Source organism: Siphateles boraxobius, unplaced genomic scaffold (assembly GCF_051911475.1).
Source record: "Siphateles boraxobius isolate OS27281-9 unplaced genomic scaffold, OSU_SipBor_1 104, whole genome shotgun sequence".
NCBI classification, from domain to species: Eukaryota; Metazoa; Chordata; class Actinopteri; order Cypriniformes; family Leuciscidae; genus Siphateles; species Siphateles boraxobius.
Genome location: NW_027508705.1, coordinates 2522622 through 2541110, shown reverse-complemented (window position 1 = coordinate 2541110; position 18489 = coordinate 2522622). Strand labels below are relative to the sequence as shown.

Below are 18489 nucleotides of genomic sequence, written 5' to 3'. Positions count from 1 at the left end.
ATTATGCCCTTCACTGAGGAACGTATAGCTGAATTATTCAAGGCCAGGAGTGCTGTGGCAGACCAGCTATGAGGTGAATATATGGTGAATGATTTCACCAAATGCAACATTTTCCTGGATCAATATTCCAATCAACCAATCAGATTTGAGGGACAAGTTTACAGTTCATGTCAAGTTTAGGCTTACAATCTTATGGAATCATTTCCCACAGATGTTTGGGTAGGGTTAGGTTTAGGAATAGGGATAGGGTTAAAGGAGTAGTTCACTTCAGAATAAAAATTTCCTGATCATTTACTCACCCCCACGTCATCCAAGATATTCACGTCTTTCTTTCTTCGGTCGAAAATAAATTAAGTTTATTGATGAAAATTGAAATTAAGGTTTTTGATGAAAACATGACAGGATTTTTCTCCATACAGTGGACTTCAATGGTTATCAATGGATTGAAGGTCCAAATTCAGTGGTTTCAATGTCTCTACTACACAATCCCAGCTGAGCAATAAGAGTCTTATCTAGGCAAACCATCGCTCATTTTCTAAAATAAAATAAAAATATACTTTTTAAACACAAATGCTTGTCTTGCACGTCCACGACTTCACGCATTACATAATGGTGTTGGATAGGTCAGGCGGTAAATGTAGGGTAGGGCGAAAACCTTATTTTCTCCTCCAACTTCAAAATCGTCCAACATCGTTGTTTTACCTTTTATTTATTTTGTAAAGGGCGTTTGACTTATTCTTTGCACGTTCGCTTTGTAAACACTAGGTCGGTACTTCCGCCTACGTCATGCATGACCTTTCAACGTGATTACGTAATGTGTGGCGCATCACAGCTATATGAACCTTATTCCTCGGCTGGGATCATGTAGAGCCTTTGAAGCTGGATTGAAACTGCAATTTGGACCTTCAACCCGTTGGACCCCATTGAAGTCCACTATATGGAGAAAAACCCTAATTTCTTTTCGACTGAAGACATAAATATCTTGGATGATGTGGGGGTGAGTAAAATTATCAGTACATTTTAATTCTGAAGTGAACTACTCCTTTAAGACTAAATATGTTGATCCAGGAACATGTCAAAATCACGGTGACCGTGAACATATACAGAAACCATTCTACAAAAGGTTGCCATCTCTCCAGTAATACTGTTAAAATGTAATACATGCTGCTGTACTGGCTGATATGTACAAATAAAAGACAAACCTAAAAATCATAAGTGCTCAACATACTCTTACACATGAAGAACACTGTTGCATATCACCAGTGGGGTAATGGGGTGGGATGGGGGGGGGGGGAATTCTGTGTCCAATTACTTAAAAATACACTGATTTTTGAAAGTACAACACTGCATGACGTACAGTACTTGAGACCCAGGGTGGGATATTGACCGGTCAAGAGACTATAAACTTGTAGGCCTAAATAAAAAGAACACAAAGCAAGCAGCACTTAAAAAGGCAACACAGAGTTTTAATAGTCTCTAAAATATATTCATCAAAACAAAAGAATGAGGATGCTTGTAGTGGTCGCATCTGAAAATCTTTGATAAATGTTAAAATGCTATTTGAACGAGGCTTGAAATGAAATGACTGAAATTTAAGACTGGAACACACAGAACAGAAAATAATAACTTGTAGAAAGTATCTGCTGGACAGACTGATCATCCATAATCAAGAGAATTTGGATTTCCACACACAAAAAACAGAAAAACACACTAAATGATGGCGGGATGTACATTCCCCTTAAAATACAGTAGTATAATTAGTTAATGAATAATAAGGAATCAAAGAAAATGGATGCTACATAAAGATGATTACATTCATTAAGATTAAAACATGGCTTTCCTTGAAATTAGGGTTTAAAAAACAAAGCAATGTGTTTGTGTCAGTGCCATTCTAACAAACAAAGGCATGCTTCTGGCTGAAATCTCTGCTTTTTAGCTCAGGTTTTTTCGGTCTATTATATGCAACATTCTGCATTTCAAAGTCAGTAATGTCATCATTACAGACAGAATGCTTTGCAATGGTTCAGGTTTTTGTGGTTTTTTTAAACAGTACTATATGCATAGGTTTTTAAAACTTTTTTTTTTTTAAATATTAATATGCCCTCTGAATGGCAATGTGTGCCATCAGCAGCAAGGGGACGCATTTATACACCTCTATATTGGCGGATATCACATCCAAATGTTTCAGCCTTACTTGCAAAATATTTTACTCATAAACACTGGCCTTTGAAAAAAGATGAAATATTTTCCAGATTAAATAATTAAAATGCCAGATACAGCACTGTTTGGTTTGCATTTCCATGCAATGTAATAACTAAAGTGTAATAAATGTACGAGATTGTATACCTTCTCATTTAATTTTGCGACAGGATTTAGTAACCTGTGCACTTCTTGTACACTTCTGCAAGTGCTTAACTGATTTGAGGGGAGTAATGGGATACTTTAGACCATCACAAGACAAATAAATACACACAAAAAAAAACTAACTCTAAATATTGACTTAAAATCATAATCAGTTTTAAATACCCTTAGTCAAACAAAACAGGTCAGAATGAAAATCAGGAAGTATAACCATCATTGAAACATTTACCGAATACATCAAAATCCTTTCATTAGTCATGTTGTTTATTAAAGTAAAAAAACTGTCCTTAGATTGGATGTTGAAATACAGTGGTAGATCAATGATGAGAGGTAACTGAAAAATTGAGGTGAAGGATCCTCTTAGTTTATGGTGACTAAAAGCAGACTAAAGGAACAAGACGTTCTTTTAAAGGGTGATGAAGAGCCCCCTCTGTCAGAGCAAGGGTTAGGCACTGAAAATTGACAAGAGAGTCCCATAGATTATATTTAACCTGCTTCAACCAGCAGAATGCCTGACACAGTGGTATCTGTGGCCATTTGGTACTATCCCATCTCCCACAACAAAGGGACTGTATTGGGATACTGGATAGATATCCTTATCTGGCTAGAAAACTCTCACCCAAGGGCAAAAGTAAATGTCAAAACATCCATGTCTGCACAGTGCCACAGGGTTCAATCCTAATGCTGCTCAATCTTGTCGCCTCTGTAGGACTCTTTCTCTTACAAAAGTGTGATTGTATGGCTATGTCCTGCTGTTGCCCATTCAATCATGTCACATCAAGCAGAAGCAAGTCTTGGACTGGAGAAAATCATCTTATATCAAACTATGACATTCTTGTACGATCCCTGAAGCACTGTCCACTCACTAGCCAGAGTAATTGAAATTACAGTCGGTACTTTACCACTGATCCATCAATCCCATAGGTTCAACAGATAAGAGAGATCCATGCCTCAAAGAGAGGACAGAAGAGTGATGCAATGATGCAGCAGCAGCATGATCTGGGATAACTACAGCAAGGCCGATTCGATCCCTTCCACTCGTTGTGTGCTGCTATGACTAGTGATTGCTAGTAAGACAAAGAGCACTCAAGGTAAAAAAAACAAAACAAAAAAAGAGAAAAATAAGCCTGGAAGTCTCAGTCAAGCAAGTTTCCATGCTCTTGCGCTCTGGTAAGGCTGTCTTTACGGTGCAAGTGATGAACCCCCATCCTCTTGGGACTCTTCAGAGGTCGGGTGGAGCCAGTCCGAGGAGGCTTGTCTGTAAAATCCTCAAGGGCAGCTACGACCTTTGAGCCAATGACAGGTAAGTCCTGGGGAAGGATATCTCGTTCCTCAGCTGAACTCCCTGCTGATCCCGCATCTTCAGTAAACTCCTGATGCTCAGCAGAAACTGGACTGCTCTCAATGGTGACCATGGTGTCTCCACTGGCACCATCATTGTCAAGTGGATCAAGGGCCATCAGTAGGTGTTCACCCTCTTCCTGGGAAAAGCCACCTCCATATTGTGTCTTCTTTGCCCGGAGGTCCGCAATGCTGCTTGTGTCAGTATCCAAACTGGACTCTCTACTTGCTGTCCAGCTCTGGGCCGAGGAACCCTCTTCGCCGTCAGAGTAAGCATCTCTCAGAGCACCGTCTCCTGATTTTCCATTGTGACGACTTTGGAGATCTTTCACTGTCTCACTGCTGAAGGATGTACGGTTGACAAGGGAGCCGTCTTTAGACGGTGCCATTTTTTCTACAAACATGCGCTGCCAGTTGGCCAGTAGATCCTCCTCAGAACTACCAGAGCTAGCAAAAGCACTGGGCGGCTGAGGGGGGCTGCTAAAGGGACTCGAATGACTGGAGAGGGTGTCCGTAGCATCCATCTGCGGAGGTGTGCGCTGGTGAGTAGCAAGTCCTCCGCCTGAAGATGAGGAGGTCCCCGACCGCCAACCCCCATCAGATACAGCAGGGCTATTGGGAACGGTGCGCTGACGCTCAGCTGCCTCCTCTTCGTTCTGTACAAGGCTCAGAGAAATGGCCTGACGTGTAGCATAGGTGCAGTTGGGAAGTGGGCTGTTCTTGGGGATCTTGACTTTGTCATCTGAAGTGAACTCAATAACTTTGCGACCAGGGTAGAGCGGGTTTGGTGGTGGAGGAGCTGGGTATGGATTCAACTTCTCAAAAGAGGGGGCGGCCCCATCTTCTCCTGTCGGACCATCTAGGCAACCCTGGCTTCGACACATGCCGTTTACATGCAGTTGATCAGAACCAGGACCCGCGGGAGGCCTTGCATGAACAGGACCACCATTCTCATGCCCTCCACCATTATCTTGTGGTCCTGTCATGTCCACGTGCACGAATACATCCTCGGCCACTGGCCGACCTGCACTGCTGCTTGACTGGGCTGAGTTGAGCACCAGGGGCTCGGGCTTCTCAAGAACTCGAGCGATCACCGAAGTGGGCACTACGTCTGCGGGAGTCAGGCTCAGAGTGTCAGGATCCTGGGCATGAGCTCCCTGAGACCCCTGAGTCTTGTTAGGCAAGCTGCTCTTCATGTGCTTGTTCACCATGTCCTGTAGTTCATATGGCAACTGCAAAACATTATAGAAATAATAAAACACACAGACAAACCAGCGTGACAAGGGATCATTTTCCAGCCGTATTGTTTTTAAACAGTTTTTACACAGTATATACAGTATTATACTTAAAAAGATTGAAACTGATCCTGAAAAAAAAAAAAAAGGCTGGATAATAAGAACTTTATTGCTACTTTGGCTTGCTTAGTTAGGGACAGTTAATATATTCAACAATATATATATATATATATATATATATATATATATATATATACATATATACACACACACACAAAACATAAAATATGACTGCATATTTCTTACGTAAAACACAAAAGTAGGAATGTAAGAATGCTTACACTGTTTTCCCCATACAATAGAAGCAGCAGTGATTAGGGAAAGTCAAGATCCAAAAAGGACAAAAAAGTACTATCAAATAGTCCATACAACTTTTTGTCTCTGTTCCAAGAAAGTAAGTTTGGGATAGGTTTGAAATAACAGAAGGATGAGAATCTTTTTTTTTTGGGAGAACTATGCCTTTAATCTCGTTTATTCCAATAGCTTTTTAGAAACATTTGTTGCTCTGAGATCTACGTAGTTTTCATATAGCACATTTTGTAGATGAATTCTCTATTGCAAGTAATCTTAAAAGGTGCAAGTTCACTAACATGTACTCAATGAACACTTGGATGGGAATAAGATGTTCAATGAGGCCTATCTACCAAACTGCACCAAAAGTTATCTCAGTCATGATCAAGAACAGCAGAAAATAGCATTTTGCCATTTAAAAAAAATGCCCTCGCCCTGATGCGAGAAAGAAGAATAAAGAGTAAAAAGCTTACCTCAAATTAGATTATTACCGAAGGCGGGAGACTGACAGAGAAAGAGAGCGAGAGACTAAAAGAAAAAAGGCAGGTGATGAGGCCTTTAATTCATTCTGTAGTGTGGCACGATTTAACAAAGCCAGGCTAGGTCATTGATTTGTTGAAAAAAAAAAAGGCTGGGAAATTCAGTGATCACACAGCCCTGCTCAGCTTTATGTTGCAATGATCCTCTGAGGCAGCAAATACCCCAAAAACGCTCACTTCCACTGGGCACGGGAGAATTGATCTGTCCAGACCCCACTTCCAAGCATGACCCCTTCAGGACCTTCTAGCTTAGAAATCTACATGACACTCCCTAAATCTCCCAGGGGGCAGAGTGCATGTGTATCCCATGACCACTGAAGCATCACATGCTCGTGCTAAGTGCAAAGTGCTACAATCAACTGAATGCAAAACTTTTCAAATCCAGGACAAACTCAGGTATGTTTACAGACCAGTCAATCTTAGCCAGAAAAATCTTCAGTATGGACTGGACTTTATCTTTTAAGACAGAAGTCTGACTACATGAGGCTATATACAAGCTCAGTTGCCTAAAATATACTAAAGTAGGGATGCACGTAGGGGTGTGCCATATCATACCGTCCACGATAATACCGGTATACATTTTTACATGATAAAAAAGTGTCATATCGCGATATCAATGATATAGCGACGCGATTAGTATGGCGCATTTACGTTCCCTAGCACGCACAACAACAACACCTGTCTGAGCGCGAGAGCAGCCTGTCAGCCTCCGATGACGATTTAGCAATTTCACAAACAGCTTGAGTGTTCAGCGGGGCTTTTTTATAATTTTCAAGTCTTCTCAATTCTTATCAGTTTAAACATTCAAGTGGTTTTAAACCATCCAGTAAGCTACTCGCGCACTCTCTGAGAGAGTTGCACTGCGTACATACATAGAGTACAGCTCGCGAGAAACTAAAGTTATTTTTCGCGGATTATATCGCTTTAATGGGGGGAAAAACGCAAAATTGTGTAAAACTTCCGGTCTTGGTAAGTATACTCATAAACACAGTCGGTTATGTATAAAACGCATGTGACAGTGTGACAGACAGTATAATGAAAACAGCAATGGATCCGTGCACTAGCTGTAAAAGTGACAGCAGCCATAGGCTATGCGTCTGTCATTAATGTTGTCATCAAAACAACAAAAGATAGCTTTAATTGTAATGAATGAGAATTATTAGCCTATGTATTTAATTTAATCAGGAAACAGAACTAAAAGACTATGTGTTATTTTACATTTGATTACTTTATGTTTCTGTAGTATTTCTGAATACTGGTGTTAGACCTACACACATTTAACATTTAATTCAAAGATTGAAATCAAGCTTCCTTGTGTTGTGTAAACTCTTAACAACAAAATTACCACATTGTAAAAACGCAATGAGTGAGCAAACATTTGGGCGAGATAAACATACTAAGAAAATTTTCAACAACAACAAAAAAAGTCTATATCGTCATAAATATCATTATCGCAAATATTCTTGAAATATCGTGATAGAATTTTGAGGCTATATCGCCCACCCCTAGATGCACGATATACCGGCCACCATATCGGTATCGGCCGATATATGATCATTTATAATGTTATCCTTATCAGCCCGATAAGAAAATTTGGCCCATATTATTAAAGCCGATAAATAATGGATTATTTCCTTCAGCTGAGACACTTCAGATGCGCACTGTTCGTCATGATGGTTTCGAATTGCTTGGAATATGATTGAAATCACTTTAAAAAAATAGGAAAATACAGTTAAGTGCAACATGCGCAGCGCAAGTCTGTCAAATAGGCTACATAAAATTATAATGAGAATGTTATAATTGTGCGCTTGGGACTTTTGTTTTTGTATTCAGGCTCTCAATTTACATAAAAATTTGGATTTAGATTAATCGGCCAATATATCGGTTATCATATTGGCCAACATTTTCATATCGGTGGATCCCTACACTAAACATACAAATTTATATACGACTTGAGACTTACATAACCATAATTATATACATTTAATTTAGGTCTGCTCACATCATTTCCAGCTAGTGGCATGCTAGTTGTCCTCTTCCTAAGTTATCCTTACAAAGAGAAGCCACAATTCTTCACATTTTTGCAGTGACCTACACTTAAAGACTGTATGCAAACTACCGTGCATAATTTCCATCTTTAGCTAAAGATAGAGAATTGCTACATGAGAGCTTCTATAACAGCTCTCAGACTGCCAGCACTGGACCGAAGCATAATGGCTCTCAAAGCACTTCTAAAGCTGTGAGAGAATACACAAGTGGCCCGTTTGATGCAATGTAGTGCAGATCAGTTTGACATTCATTTGGAGACTTTTACAAATGGTGCTTTACAAGTGTATGCTTTAAACAGCGGCTTTATGTTAGAAGTACCAGAATAAAAACAGGTAATGGTTTAGGCTCAATATAGTCTAAAAATAACCAATGTAATAGTCTGTGGTCTCTGCTTGCAGAGTAATGAATGACAGAGTTCATGAGAGCAGGGCAAGAGGATAATCTGGACAGTGAATCAAATATCCTCTAAAAATACCACGGGTCCCAGTGAATTCACGTCATCACTATGGTTCTCATAGAGAGATCACAGTTCAGTCACTGATGTCAATTCATTAAATTAAAAAAGGATAAAGACAGATCCTTTGTGAATTAATTGCTGGCAAGGAGGAAGATCCTCCCATTTAAAGTGACAGCACACACCTAATATTCCTACGGTTGTCTGTGCCATTAATATTAATAAAACAACAAAATACAGCTTTAACAAAGATTAAACTAAATTTAATTTCTACAATGAACAAATAGAGTTATTTTACTTTCAGGTTTAATTAATTTATGTACCTGAATACTACTGTTAGACTTTGTAACTTTGTTATTTAGTATTCATCTCTGCTTGTAATTTGTGTATTTGTTTGTGCACTTGTTTTAAATAATGTGTGAACTTTAACAGGCTAGTAGTTTTTGATGTAGCATCAAAAGTAATAAATGAAAAGCAAAGTTACTGTATTACACAGAATACACACTACATGAAACATAATATTCGAAAAAGCATAATAGGGGCACTTTAATGCATTTGAAACAAGACTTACTTTACTCAGGAAGTGGTTCAAATAACAAATGTGCATAAAGTGTTGTCCTCACGTTGAATAAACATAAAACGGTCTAAAAAAATTGTTTGACCAACTAGCAATTAGTCAAGGGGTAATCAGTTATACTTTTCATCACTGTTTGCTCCAGAGCGGCTATATATATATAAATGAACTAAATTAATACCTTTTTTAATACTTACAACTTACTTAAGCTGGACTGTGACACTATTTCCTTCTAGATCTGCTGTACAGCAGAAACACACTTTATTACATTATTTTCATGTTATCACTGTAAAGCTGCTTTGAAACAATCTATATTGTAATAAGTGCTATATAAATAAAGGTGACTTGACTTGATTCAAATTAGACAAATCTACCTTTTATGTAACTGACTTTAAAATAAAGAAAGAAAAGAAGATATGACCAGTTTGGAAGAAAAAAATGTGATGACTATTAGATATCTAACTTGTAAGTCTAGATCAAGCAGTTTATGCAACCGGCCACAGATTTAAAGGGATAGTTCACCCAAAAATGATCCCTTTAATGCTGTTTGCAATACAGATCAACAAGGACAGACAGAGTGATAGATGTGTTTAATGTAGAGAGCAGGCCGCAGGTGATAATGTCCTGATGAGTTCAATACCCATATGCCCATGAGGTCAAGCTGTCTTATCATACCTCTCTGTTCTTGTACACACAGAGCTGTCCGTCAGCCGGAAATCTGCCCTACTTTCCCCCACGGACAGACACAAAGGCCAAACAGACGGATGTGTCTGGAGTCTGGCACCTCGTCAATACAGTGCCTTTTCTCTGTCTCGCAGCACGACTGACCTAACACACACTCTTCATGCTAAACGCTGCAATAAAGCACATCACGCAGACATGGCTTTTTTATGTCCTCTCCCTCTCTCTATTCTCTTGGTCTCTTTCTCTTTATCTCTCTCTGACTATTCCTCTCTGATCCCAGTCCGTAAAATCAGAGGTCCATGTCCATAACAAAAAAGTCACTGGGCAATCGTGCACTCTCTCTCTCTCTCTCTCTCACACCGCCATCCTCGAGTGTCACTGCGGGGTGTAAAACACATTCAGACTCCAACAAGTCCTCTGCGGAAGGGGTAGTAGTAGCCAAAAATGAAAATGATGTCATCATTTACTCCTCATGTCATTTCAAAATCAGTTTTATTTTCTTTCTTCACAAAAAGATGACGTTTAGCAGAATGTCTGAGCTGCTCTTTTACATGCAATAAAAGTGGATGGTGTATTATACTGCGAGCATTTGTGTGAAGAACAGACTGAAAATGACCGTATTTTTTTATAATCTTACTCAGAAATCATATTTACATTTCAGGGGATCATTTTTGATACTTAGCAGTGTATTGTTGTCCATTTACACACGGATGCTCTTTCGCAAGCAAACCTGTTGTGTGGCAACACCGTTTACAACAATCAAACGATGTGAGATGAGTAAAATGACAGAATTTTAATTTTTGGTGAACGATTCCTTAAAATATGGGAGGGATTGTGCCTTAAAACTAGGTTCTTATGAGGAACAGATCCTATTACTTACATCAGCAAACTTGTGGTTCCTGAAATGCGATTTATTGCACTTCAACAGTTGCACTGCCAAATTACAATCCTGTCGATAGCGCTCCTGCATGAGGACAGAAAATGGATACAAGAAAGTGTCAGGGATGAGATATGATATAACAGATATGAGACGCATCAAATAAAGAAAAGTCATCTAAGTCAACTTTTTTGGAATGACACTTTCCTTCAAATGAACAGAAATTCTCAGTTATGAAAGAAGATAGAGTATCAGTCAAAAGTTTGGAAACACCTGACTTAATGTATGTTTCACAAGAAATCTATTGAGCTAACACACACACACACACACACACACACACACACACACACACACACACACACACACACACACACACACACACACACACACACACACACACACACACACACACACACACACAGGATAGAAGGAAAAGCAGCCGACAAGTGTGTCAATAAGAGTTTTCATTTAGCATTTTTTTCACTGTGTGATCAATGCTTTCATTTCAATATTTTGATGACTTCATTATTACTCCAACATAGCGGTTCTCAATCTTTAGGACAACAATATTAAAGGCCTCTTTGTGTTAGTTTGGTTTTCAAAACTAATTTTAATCTGTGGGCGCTCGAAAAAAACATAACTAAAAATTTTTTTAGTTTTAACTAAAACACTAAACTGATTTTTTTTTCTTTAGAAACTTATTGTTCCTACTTTTTACATGAATTTACATAACTCTTCCAGTTGTTTGTGATTAATTGGATAATGATTTTAAAATGTTTTAGTCAATTTATCCACAATAAAGCTAGGCATAACTAGAAAAAATATAGATTCATATATAGATTGTAAAAAAATAAATATAGATATGTGAATCAAGATGACTTTTCCAGGTCTTAGGCCACCTCGTATATTATAGTTTTCAAAGACTATGGGAACACTGGTTTGTGGTTTTTCAAAGAACAACAAATGAATCGAGGGGTCATTTAAAATAAGTTTTGCATTATTTTAAATAATATAAATTAATCTCAAGGATCCATTGAAAGTTTGCCGAGCCCCCTGGCTGAGAACAACTTCTCTAGCATGAAGAGAAATAAATGAATAAATAGTAATAATAATGAGTAGTTCTCTCCAAACCTTTCACTGAAAATTTCCAAGTATAACAAGGAAAATGGCACCCAAGGTCGCAGACTTCAGGATTTATAGTTAAAAAAGCTTATTAAGGGGGAAAGAAATTGTCCCGACATTAACCTCTGAGGAATAAGCTATGATTCATGTGTGCTCTCTCTGTATAAGGAGATGAAGTGCTCTATTTAAACACCGCAAACAGACGGATATCAGTTTCTTCAGTGCTATAATTAGTTCCCCGTGGCACCGTTTCACACATGAGGTGTAATAAAGGCCCATTTCAAAACTACCTTTGTTATTCCTCATGGAGTTACCATCTTAAAAACCAACTGCCAGAATACTGTCTGCTAATTTACAGCCCGGTGTCAATTACTTGAATGCTAAGAGTGTTTATATATAATGCGAATCAGATCTCCTAATATAAATAAAGGGCTTTCCCATACAACCAGTGCCATAGATAGTATTAAAACAAGCAGTGTTTGATGTAAAAATAGTGTATAGTGGATGAGTGGTGGCGTTTATGTGCAGGAGACTCGTGTTCCCCAGTAAAGCTCCATAAGCCAGACATCATTTCTGTAATCTGACAGAAGACTTCAGTGAAAACCCAGCGCAGATCCTCCTCATGCTACTTTCAATTTTCAGCTCCAGTAGTTATCAATCCCAGCTCTGAAAACTGTAGCCCAAAACGTGCCTCAAACACAAACACACAAAGCTCTGATATTGCACGTACATTCAGTTCCTCCAGCTTGTCGATAGTATTTTTGGCGTCCACGAGTTTATTTGTGAGCTCCACTATCTCTTGATCCATGGTTTTCTTGTCTCTTTCCACTTTACGGAGCTGTAAGGAGAAAAAGGACATTCATGTTAACAAATGTAAAAGGTCTCATATAAGGTTAAACATCTCTCTTATAAAACAGTGGTAACCGGTGGCTAAAACCATTTTAGCCAAAACTTTTCCTTCAGTCCTAATATCATTGCTGACATGGCACCGGCTGCAAAGAAAAAGTCATCCAAAGAGCCCGGGAATGAGATGCATCCCATGAGAAAAAGACAACAAGGAGTCATAATCACTTTGCTGAATCTCATGGCAAATAAGCATCACAGTCTCTCGACGTGTAGTCTCCTCCGAGTCTCCGATATTCCTGTCCAATTTCGTCATCTTTGATAAACCAACTTTTGCTTCCAAACACACACGCTAGTTTTTTTCTATGTTGATCTTTTGATCTTCTTACAACGACAGTTCACAGTGACCACTTCTGTCAGGCTTCAAAAAGATACAACAACATTAAAAGTCCCATCATAGTAGTCCACATACTGTACACTACTATTATTCAAAACTCTGGGTTAAAGGGATAGTTCACCCAAAAATGACCCTCAAGTTGTTCCAAACCTGTACGAGTTTCATTCTTCTGGAGAAAACGAAAGAACAAAACAGTTGATGGACCCCACTGACTTCCATTTGGGTGAACTTTCCCTTTAATGTGTTTTTTTTTTGTCTCTTATGCTATATTGTGTATTAAGCTTGAGCAGTAAATGCACTCTTGCATAGGTCATATTTTTTTGTAAGGCTGATAAAACAACAACATTTATTTGGTCACATTTAACTACAAAACTGAAAAGTATCTCGTGTAATAAAAGTACAAAATAAATGAAGATTGAAAATGAAAATTGATCAGAGATTAGTTTTCTTTATGCTTGAGAGTCCCTTAACATGCGGTTACAATGGCGGAGGCGTTCAATATTACGCTTTTTCAAGAAATCCCGGAAAGATGAGCGAGAAGGAAAAAAGCGACAGCGAAAGAAGCATTGAGGCTTCCCATTTACAGGACACGTATATTTCATCACTGGACTGTAGTAGTGAGACTTCAACAAAACCAATCCGCACAATGCCAAATGTCTCATAACAGCGGAAACAACTTAAAATGCTACGTCATTTGTGGTAATAGAGATAAGAGTAGGACATTATTCGAAACTGTAAATGGTCTATTTTTTTGTGCTCTCACAATAAAAACAAAACAAAAACAAACAGGATACTTTCTGCAGTCACGGTTTCCTTTCCGTGAAGCTTGTGGAGCGCGTCACAAAACCGAAACTCAGCGTATGGCACTGAACTGTAGGCTACTAGCAAGCTCATGCGTGCCGTCTCAACCATAGACGCAAAAGAAATGGACACAGCGACCTCCTTGATTTCAACAGAGAAACATGAAGCCCATTAGAAGCACTCACTTCCTGATAGCGACTTCGCGGGCTCAAACTGAGCCTGACGTGAGCACCCTTTCTGACAGTTGTAAATCTTCTAGTAGCTGTGCCACATACCGAATTATTTTCAATTCCTCAAAAACGTTGTGGAAATATTTTGTCCCGTTGCTTTTATGGACTCTATCTATGGGCTTCTCCCTTGACTTTATGCCTCTATGTCCCCCCGATTGCCTCATAGACAGTAAAAGATTGCCTGCGAGCTTCTCCTACTGTATATACGGTAATTTCTCTACTGTGCGACAGAGAGTCGTGTGGTTAGGACGCAATTGTTAGCCTATTTTTACAAAAACGGCTTCTACGGGCCATAACGTAAGATACAAAGTAATGGAGCCTTTTATACATTGTCGTGTTTCTTTAGAAATAAATAATGGACAAATGAAGTCTTTGGACGCCTCAGATGTAAAGTTATTCGCGGTCAAAGTGATGCCAAAATGAATGGGAGTCAATGGAATGCTAACAGCGGGTGAAGTTCTGCTACAATGGCGGCCGCCGGGAGGCTTCAGTTTCCGGCTGATGGATTACCCTCTTGGTCTGAACTCGTTTTGGGTTTTATCATAGATCGTCTCTTCTTCTTCTCCTCTTTTTCCAGTTGTGGCTGTTAGCAAACAGTGTTGCATTACTGCGCGCCCTTCTGGATAGTAGTATGAATCACTTGTGACTGAATGTGTTCGTCGTCTGACTGTATGCATCGAACCGTGACCGTTCACGATGGACATATGCACTGTTACACCCCTAGTATATAACAGTTATATTGTGAACAATATCAAAGATGGTTGTTATTCACTGATAATATTCACTGTTTTCATTGAACTGGACTGGAATGAGTGTTGCAGTTTATAAACGCATAATGAAGAGCATCTTTTTTCGTAAAATCACATCATATTTCGTCAGACGACTCGGAGCTTAGTGTACACTTGGTACTCGTCATATGGAATATTTTGATGGTCACTATGAGCTGTTGTTGAAGATTCTTTGGTAACACTTTACAATAAGTTTTCATTAGTTAGCATGAACTAATAATGAACTGCACTTATACAGCATTTATTAATCTTTGTTACTGATTCTTTTTGTTTCGTGAAAAGAATAACATCATCGAGCTTGCAGGAAGGAGCAAGTACTTTCGACACGCATCAGACAGCCAGTGAAGGGACTTGTGGGCCGTCCGACTCCTGAGACTGAAGAAAAACACCATGACAATATACATTTACACACCTAGAACGTCTTCTGTCTGACTTCTGTGTTTTTCTAAATGAGGGGTGAGTGTTGACTAGGACACTACACTCCTGCTGTGATGTCTTTGTGCTAAAACGACAGAACAAAAGCTCTTCAAAGAACTTTAAAGAGGACATACTTAGCAAAAGCTTCGCTACTTAAGACACACTTCAGTCCTGTCGGCTCTTGGTTTAAGTGGAGACAGAGACACGGAGGAAGAGTAGAGAGAAACTGTGACCCTTAATCGGGAGCTCGGCATGTTCATAACAAAGCAATTATCTTTATAGTCACCGTTTGACGGAAGCGGACAAAGTGGACCAATAAAAGAGAGTTGAGGGAAGCCTTTCAGCATGAGGCAGTCCACGAGTAACTAAGGCAATGAAACAGCCCGTCTAAAGCACAGCACATCGGACAGACTAGCAGGAGACAGGGACAGAAAGGGGTTTTATCAGTTTAACAGCTGCATTCACACCATCCAAAGCTGTAGTCAAGTGGTCAAAATGCCAACAAAGTGTCAACAGAGAGCTTCAGGTTTTTATAATTGACTAAGAAAACATCCCTTATTTAGGGAATATATATGCGTGTTTAATACGATATGCATGTTTGGTACAGCCAAAGCAAAGACGGGTTACTTCCAATTTATTTGGAATCATAATAAAAACATGGCTGCAAAATTCTCGTGTAGCTATAAAGAGAATATTGCATTATATATAGGAATATTGTTAATTAACAATAAAGACATTTTTCAGCTGACAGCCCATGTATGTGAGCAAACAGTAAAAATCCCATTCATTTTCTCCATACAGAAATCACATTTTTAATTACAAATTTAATTACAAAATTACTGGGGAAGTACTACACTACCCATATCCTAAAGATTACAACAACATTTCTAAAAAAATAAATCATAGGGCCTTATGATTGCACATTTTTTAAATAAATTAATTTTTTATGAATTTAATTGATTAGGCATGCTTTTTGATTAATAAAATGTAATTAATCAAATTTAATTTAATAGAAATCCAGAACATTTTATAATCTAAAAAAACACTAAATTTAGAGAAAAATAAAAATAGGTCACTAAAAATGCTATTCTTTGTTAAACTCTATGAGTTTCATTATTTCAATTATGCCTTTTGATTACTAAAATCAAAAAGGAATCCAGAAAAATGAAAACGGAAAAAAAGAAAATAAATAAATAAATAAAATAAAACGGAATCTGGGAAAAAATAAAACCGATTTCATAGAGCCCTATTTATGGGATGAGTGGTTCAATCAGTTTGGTGTTTCTTTTTCTGCCACTATTTATTTTATTTTATTTTATTTTTCACAAAAAGCTGTGATTCAGTCAGTAGCCGGATGACGGATGGTTTGGTCAAAGCCCACAATTTGTTACTAATCTGTTTCTTTAAATGCCTGAGGAGAAAATGAACAGGAAAAATACTTCCGGTGTCAACCAGGCTGAAAACGTGTCCTTAAAGAAGAGATTCCAGTGCTCACAAACAGCCTCTCAATCCTTCCGTGCCCTGATGAAAAATATTATTTGTAATCCACTGATATTTTAGCATATTTTGCAGCTTTTCTTACAGTGTTCTCCAAGTTGTGCTGTGCATTTTAACCACTGAGTGAAACATTTGGACTGCTGCATGTATCCCAGAATCCCCCTGCCCACATGCACATCTAAATCCAGCCATCTACTGCAGGGAGAAAGGAGAGGAGACAGGAAAGAGATGCAATGAGTCATGGGAATGGGATCCACAGTGATACTTATTAGGAGAACAGAGACAGACAGAAGGAAATGGATAAATAGAAAGAATGAGAACGCAACTGCATAGACCCAAGTTTGACTGATGGCAGCCTGATGATGAAGATGATGAAGAAGATGGTGGTGGTGAAATACCCAAGTCACAAGGCAGCATGAGGGGAGAGGAAAGGAGGAAAGAAAGGAAGAGAAAGATTTAATATTGTGTTTATTCTTGTATTTTTATTAACCTGTATGTCTGCAAATATAAGATGGTGTGCAAATGGGAGAAAGACAAGTACAGACAAGAAAAAAGATAGAAATTATCCATGTGAAAGACACATCATATAAGCACACTAAATCACCACGTTGGCATCAGTTATAAATTATTATCCTGTAATAGAAATAAAGTCAAAATAAAACAAAATAAAATATATTAGAGGAAAATGTAACTTAAAATTGAGAAATGTTGCCTTGCCATCTAAATAAGTTGAAGTACTAAAAGTATTACTACTAACTAAAACTGAAATAAAAATAAATTAAAGCCAAATAGAAATATTAAAAAACGGTAACACTTTACATTAGGTTTCATATGTTAACATTAGGTAACGCAAACAAATATCAAAAAAGGATTTATTAAAATTATTATTAAAAAAGGATTTATTAATCTTAGTTAATGAAAATAACATTTACTAACACATTAAAAAAAATCAAAAGTTATATCAGTTAATATTTACTAGACTTGAGCTAACATGAACAATGAACAGTTGTATTTTCATTAACTCACATTAACAAAGATCAATAAATACTGTATCAAATATATTGCTTATTTTCAGTTAATGCATTAACAAAAAACGAATCAAAATAAAAGCACACAAAATTAGTCAAATATAAATGAAAACTAAACAAAAGAATATGGTATATATATATATATATATATATATATATATATATATATATATATATATATATATATATATATATATATATATTGTGTGTGTGTGTGTGTGTGTATAACCACTTCAGCTCAGACAATAATCACAATGTAGAAGAACAAACACAAAATGTGCACTTCAATGCAAACGAAAGTTCAATCATAGTAAAAATGATTTTCAATCATTGAATACGCTGTATTAACCAATCAGCAACCAAGAGAAGATCTATTTCATAATGCTCTTTCTGAAATTATATATATAATGATTATTGCAGTTTGTATCTGGAGGATGTATTCGCTGTGGATGAGCTGATGTCCTGAGGAATGACGAGGTGGAACAGGGATAATCCCAGAGAGAGCTTACGGAGCACAACACCACCTGTTTCACCTGGGATTGACAAAGCTTTATGCAGAACTCATGGATATGAGAACGAAGGAAATGAAAATAATCAGTCAGCTAATGCTGTCCTTACACACACACATGGAGTCATCACACGTGATTAAGAGAAAGACTTTTCCAGTCATGCTAACTTACTCCAGTCTAGAAACCGAAGAGATCAAAGATTCCTAAAATAACTTATTATAGATGCATGTTTGATTCAATTTTCATTTGAGCGAAACTGTAAAAGGGCAGAGTCGGGGGGGAAATTTAGATTCATATTGGCTTAAATAAAACATGAAATCCAACAGCAGTTTCCAAAGATATTTTAATAAATGCATCTCACTGAACACATGACGCACTCTTTCTGTGATGCA

General features: G+C 37.9%; 1 protein-coding gene across 6 annotated transcripts in view; it reads right to left on the bottom strand.

The window, feature by feature from the left end:
- Nucleotides 1–1445: 1445 nt before the first annotated feature.
- The window catches only part of tjap1 (tight junction associated protein 1 (peripheral)), a 125940-nt gene continuing 108896 nt past the window's right edge, over nucleotides 1446–18489 (bottom strand). For 3 of the 6 annotated variants that reach the window (XM_077246989.1, XM_077247005.1, XM_077246997.1), the window contains 4 exons: nucleotides 16887–16916; nucleotides 12318–12425; nucleotides 10469–10552; nucleotides 1446–4934 (listed from right to left, as the gene is read on the bottom strand). In XM_077246989.1, the coding sequence (XP_077103104.1) occupies nucleotides 3498–4934; nucleotides 10469–10552; nucleotides 12318–12425; nucleotides 16887–16916 (1659 nt within the window). In that variant the 3' untranslated portion in view covers nucleotides 1446–3497. The remainder of the gene's footprint in view (nucleotides 4935–10468; nucleotides 10553–12317; nucleotides 12426–16886; nucleotides 16917–18489) is intronic. The other 3 variants (XM_077247006.1, XM_077247007.1, XM_077247008.1) reach the window with 1 other exon arrangement.